This window comes from Erinaceus europaeus, chromosome 12 (assembly GCF_950295315.1).
Source record: "Erinaceus europaeus chromosome 12, mEriEur2.1, whole genome shotgun sequence".
NCBI classification, from domain to species: Eukaryota; Metazoa; Chordata; class Mammalia; order Eulipotyphla; family Erinaceidae; genus Erinaceus; species Erinaceus europaeus.
This window is the reverse complement of record NC_080173.1, coordinates 50,779,171-50,784,497: the sequence shown is the minus strand read 5'-3', so window position 1 is coordinate 50,784,497 and position 5,327 is coordinate 50,779,171. Positions and strand designations below refer to the sequence as shown.

Below are 5,327 nucleotides of genomic sequence, written 5' to 3'. Positions count from 1 at the left end.
TATTTATTTATTTATTTTCCCTTTTGTTGCCCTTGTTGTTTAACATTGTTGTGGTTTTTAAAAGAAATTTAGTAAATAAACAAATAAATAAATAAATTTAAGGGGACTGGGTGGTAGCAGGTTAAGCGCCATGGCAGATTAAGCTCAAGGACCAAGTGTCTTGCTTTTTCTCCCTCTCTTTTCCCCTCCTCTCTTGATTTCTCTCTGTCCTATCCAGCAATAACAACAAGGGCAACAAAAAAATGGGGAAAAAAAGGCCTCCAGAAGCAGTGGATTCGTAGTGCAGCCACTGAGCCCCAGCAATAACCCTGGAAGCAAAAATAAATAAATAGATTTAAAAATATTTTTTAAAGAAAGAAATTTCTTCTTCCTTGCAAGAATATATCCATAGCATGCTGTATGTTCAAAAGGAGTTCACAGGGCAGTGGAGGTTAAGTAGCATAAAGGGGGGAGTAGCCAGTTTAAGGTACAGACAGAAGCAATCAGAAATAAGAGGCGAACTGTTCTCAGTGCCATTTATTACTGCTTTATAAAAACCCTGATACAACAGGTGAAAAAAAAAAAAAACAGATTAGAGACGCATACTGGAGGAGCCTGGGACTCTTGAAGAGGAGTCTGGGAGTGAAAAGTGTATCTTTGGATGACTTAAAGCTCAAAGACTGACCAGAGCAAGCAAGCATCCCTGAAGGAAATTGAGGGAGAAGTAGGGGGTTCTAGTGGAACCCCTACACTGGACAGATTGACAGATTACTCCTGTGGGATGTTCTTCACTCTTACCCCTGAACTACTCCCTTCCTTTCTGAGCTCTTCTTTGCCCCAAAGGTAAGGGACAAAATGACTGAGGGACCAGTAGGGTGGGGTGCGGCTGAGAGGAGTGAAGAAGGTATAGGTGGGGGGTTAGGAAATAAAAAAAAGAAAAAGTAAAAAACACATTCTAGGGGTCTCTTACTCTTCCCCACTCTCCTCCAGTTTCCCTACAGAGGAATGAGAACTGAGAGGAAGGGGCTCCACTTTCTAATTTGACACACCAGACAGTCTCAGGACACCTGCTTCCACAGAGTGAGTGAGGGACAGCTTTTCTGCTGCCCTGTCTGCAGCAATTCCAGTGTGGAATCGAGGCCTCGGTGAGTGGGGGAGAGCCTCTAGGTACCCACCAGAGGCTCTTACACCAGTAATAAACACTCATTTGGACTTTCCACATGTATGGTCCATGAAAAATCCCCCAAATTTCTAGTTGATTATCATCAGCTGGCAGTGGCCCGAGATTGCATCCACTGGAGCCCGGCCTGCAACCTACAGGGAAGGAGGAATAGAGCAAGGGTCAGCATGTATCTATCCAATAAATAAAGATAAGAGAGAAAGAAAGAAAGAAAGAAAGAAAGAAAGAAAGAAAGAAAGAAAGAAAGAAAGAAAGGGAAAGAAAGAAAGGAAGAAAGAGGGGAGGGAGGGAGGGGGAAGGGGAAGGGAAGGGGAGGGGAAGGGAAGGTAAGGGAGGGGAGGGGAGGGGAGGGGAGGGAAGGGAAGGGAAGGGAAGAAGGAAGAAAGAAAGAAAAGTGAGGGTTGGGGAGACAGCATAATGGTTATGCAAAAGACCCATACTGGGGCTTCAAAGTTTGAGGTTCAATCCCCAACACCATTGTAAGCTAAAGCTGAGCAGTGTTCTGCTCTCTCTCACTCTTTCTCTATAAAAAGAAATAAAAATATTCCAGCTCTTGCTCAAAAGCAGGGACTCTGTCTTGCACACCGCTTACCCACAGCATCTCAACTGACTGGGCCCAGGAGCTAACTGTGAGCCAGATTCTGACAGGAGTGACAGAAGGTTCTGATGATATGTTGATTGGGCCAGGCTGTAGAGGTGCAGGTGGAGCAGTCACTAACCCTTCCCCGGTGAGGGCACAGCAGCCCTGGATGTGCCACGGGTGGTGTTTGATGGTACTGAGGGTGAGGCACTGGGAGATCTCCTTAGTGGTCATGGAGTCCTTCATATCCTGCTTGTTGGCAAAGATCAGGACGGAAGCATCTCGTAGAGCCTGTGGGCAGAGAAGCCCAGCCCCAGTTAGCCTGCCAGGGCCTAGATGCCCTTCCCACAGGTCCATGAGTCCTCTTGGTACCTCTGCTGTCCCATAAAAAGAGGCTCACGCCAAAGTGAAATAGTAGTGACAGCAGTAACTACACCAGATAATATCACCAGCTCACGGAATACCACCTGACCAGATCACGAAGATCCCATGAGGTAGGAGTTCAATCATCCTCTCGTTTTATATATGTGGAAACTGAGGGTGAAAGAACTAAAGGGACCTGTCCAGAGTCTCACAACGACTGTGACATGGGGACAGTGATACGGGGAACCAGCAACTCTGGCTTCTGTGATTCATGGTGCTACAGGAGTTATTGTCCCACTTATCATCTGGGATATGCTAGTTCTGTCCCACCTGCTGGGATAGAGGCTTGAGGAACAACACCCAGAAAGGGTGAGTGAGTAGACACACAGCTCTACCCCAGGGGCTTACCTCATGAGCCAGCATCTTATACAGCTCCTCCCGAGTAGTAAGCAGCCGATCTCTGTCTGTGCTGTCGATCACAAGAATGATGAACTGGCCAGCAGAAGAGAACTCTGACATCAGTGAATGGCTCTCCTGTCCACTGTACTCACTCCCACCCCACCCACCCCCCAGCCCACTGGCCTTTCTACTGCCCTGAAGTGAACCCCATGGAAAATCAGTGCTTTCCATTGAAAGATCTCACTGCCCTGGACCCATTAAATTCTTTTGTTTTGGCTGTCTTGTCAATGGTTTACAAAACTACATATGTTTCAGATGCATAATAGCACACCTTGATGGACCTATATACTACACCATATTCAAACTGCATCCTGTTTTAATCCCCATTTTTCTATCCAAACACAGGCAGTACCTAGCACAATCTCTAATTATTGCCAGAAGTTATGCTAAATAAACACTAGGTAGCTGTGACTCCATTATCTTGCTTCCAATCACACAGCTGTTGACTGGCATGACGAAATTTGAATTTGGCTTTCAGTCCAGGCATGAAGCCACTGAATTCTACTACAGCCCAAGTGAGAAAGTAAGGTCCCCAGAGAAGAGCGTATCCACCCAGCACTAGAAAGTATTCGGGAGTCGGGCGGTAGCACAGCAGGTTAAGCACACATGGCACAAAGCACAAGGACCTATGGAAGGATCCCAGTTCAAGCCCCTGGCTCCCCACCTGCACGGGAGTCGCTTCACAGGTGGTGAAGCAGGTCTGCAGGTGTCTATCTTTCTCTCCCCTCTCTCTCTGTCTTCCCCTCCTCTCTCCATTTCTCTCTGTCCTATACAACAATGATGACATCAATAAAAACTACAACAACAAAAAACAAGGGCAACAGTGGTCCGGGAGGTGGCACAGTGGATAAAGCATTTGACTCTCAAGCATGAGGTCCTGAGTTCAATCCCTGGCAGCACCATGTACCAGAGTGATGCCTGGTTCTTTCTCCCTCCTCCTATCTTTCTCATTAATAAGTAAATAAAATCTTTTTTAAAAAAAAGGGCAACAAAAAGGGGAATAAATAATGTTAAAAAATGGAAAGTATTCAACACCTGTGTGTGTGTGTGTGTGTGTGTGCGCGCGCGCGCGCGCATGCGTGTGTGTACCTTTAAAATTTTTTATTTACTTTTTTTCCTACCAAAGCACTATTCAGCTCTGGTTTATGGTGGTGAAGGGGATTGAACCTGGGACTTTGGAGCCTCAGGCATGAGAGTTTGTTTGCATAACCATTATGCTATGTACCCTCTGCCCTATTATTTTTTTATATTTATTTATTTATTTCCCTTTTGTTGCCCTTGTAGTTGTTTTCTTTTAATCTTTACTTATTTATTGGGTAGAGACAGTCAGAAATCGAGAGGGAAGGGAGGGATAGAGAGGGTGAGAGACAGAGAGACACCTGCAGCACGGCTTCACCACTTGTGAAGCTTTCCCCCTGCAAGTGGGGACTGGGGGCTTGAACCTGGGCTCTTGTGCATTATATAAGATGTGAGCTCGGGCAGAGGGTAGACAGCATAATGGTTGTGCAAAAAGACTCTCATGCCTGAGGCTCTGAAGTCCCAGGTTCACTCCCCCGCACCACCATAAACCAGAGCTGAACAGTGCTCTGGTTTAAGAACAAAAAAACCGTGAGCTCAAACAGGTGCACCACCACCCAGCACTGTTTTGTTTTGTTTTTTTTATTGTTGTTGTAGTTATTATTGTTGATGTCAACGTTGTTAGATAGGACAGAGAGAAATGGAGAGAGGAAGGGAAGACAGAGAGGGGGAGAGAAAGACAGACACCTGCAGACCTGCTTCACCGCCTGTGAAGCGACGCCCCTGCAGGTGGGGAGCCTGAGTCTGGAACCAGGATCCTTACGCTCCTTGTGCTTCCCGCCACGTGCGCTTTATTTACTTATTTTTAATGAAAGAAACAGAGAGACCAGAGCATTGCTCAGCTCTGGCTTATGGTGTTGCTGGAGACTGAATCAGGGACCTCAGAGCCTCAGGTATGAAAGTCTTTTTTTAAATATTTATTTACTTATTTCCTTTTGTTGCCCTTGTTTTATTGTTGTAGTTATTATTGATGTCGTCGTTGTTGGATAGGACAGAGAGAAATGGAGAAAGGAGGGAAGACAGAGAGAAGAGAAAGATAGACACCTGCGACCTGCTTCACTGCTTGTGAAATGACTCCCCTGCAGGTGGGGAGCTGGGGGCTTGATCCTTAGCCGGTCCTTGCACTTCGCGCCAGGTGCACTTAACCCGCTGTGCTACCACCCGACTCCCAAGTATGAAAGTCTTTTTGCATGACAGTTCTGCTATCTACACAACCCAGGTATTCAACACTTTTAATAAACACTGTGCACTGGCCCAGGAGGTGGTGCAGTGGACTCTTAAGCATGAGATCCAAGATTTGATCTCCAGCATCATGTGCCAGAGTGACGCTCTAGTTCTTTCTTTTAATAATTTTATTAATTTATTATTGGATAGAGACAGAGAAATTGAGAGGGGAGGGAGAGATAGAGCGGAAGAAAGACAGAGAGACACCTGCAGCATAACTTCACCACTTGTGAAGCTTTCTCCCTGCAGGTGGGGACCAGGGTCCTTGCACACTGTAATTTGTGTGCTTAACCACCTGCCCCCGTCTCTCTCTATATATATATTTTTTCTTATATAGAAAATAAATAAATCTAAGAAGAAAAAAACAACAACACTGGTTGAAGAGCTAGCATAAAGCAAAAAGACTTTCATGCTGAGGCACCAAAGGTCCCAAGTTCAATACCCAGTACCACCATAAACCAGAAC

General features: G+C 45.8%; 1 protein-coding gene across 1 annotated transcript in view; it reads right to left on the bottom strand.

Moving 5' to 3' along the window:
- Nucleotides 1-482: 482 nt before the first annotated feature.
- Nucleotides 483-5,327, bottom strand: part of ARL5C (ADP ribosylation factor like GTPase 5C) — a 6,475-nt gene continuing 1,630 nt past the window's right edge. Inside the window, exons 4-6 of the mRNA XM_060204891.1 lie at nucleotides 2,511-2,614; nucleotides 1,879-2,030; nucleotides 483-1,293 (exon numbers count right to left, since the gene is read on the bottom strand). Of these exons, the coding sequence (XP_060060874.1) occupies nucleotides 1,245-1,293; nucleotides 1,879-2,030; nucleotides 2,511-2,614 (305 nt within the window). The 3' untranslated portion in view covers nucleotides 483-1,244. The remainder of the gene's footprint in view (nucleotides 1,294-1,878; nucleotides 2,031-2,510; nucleotides 2,615-5,327) is intronic.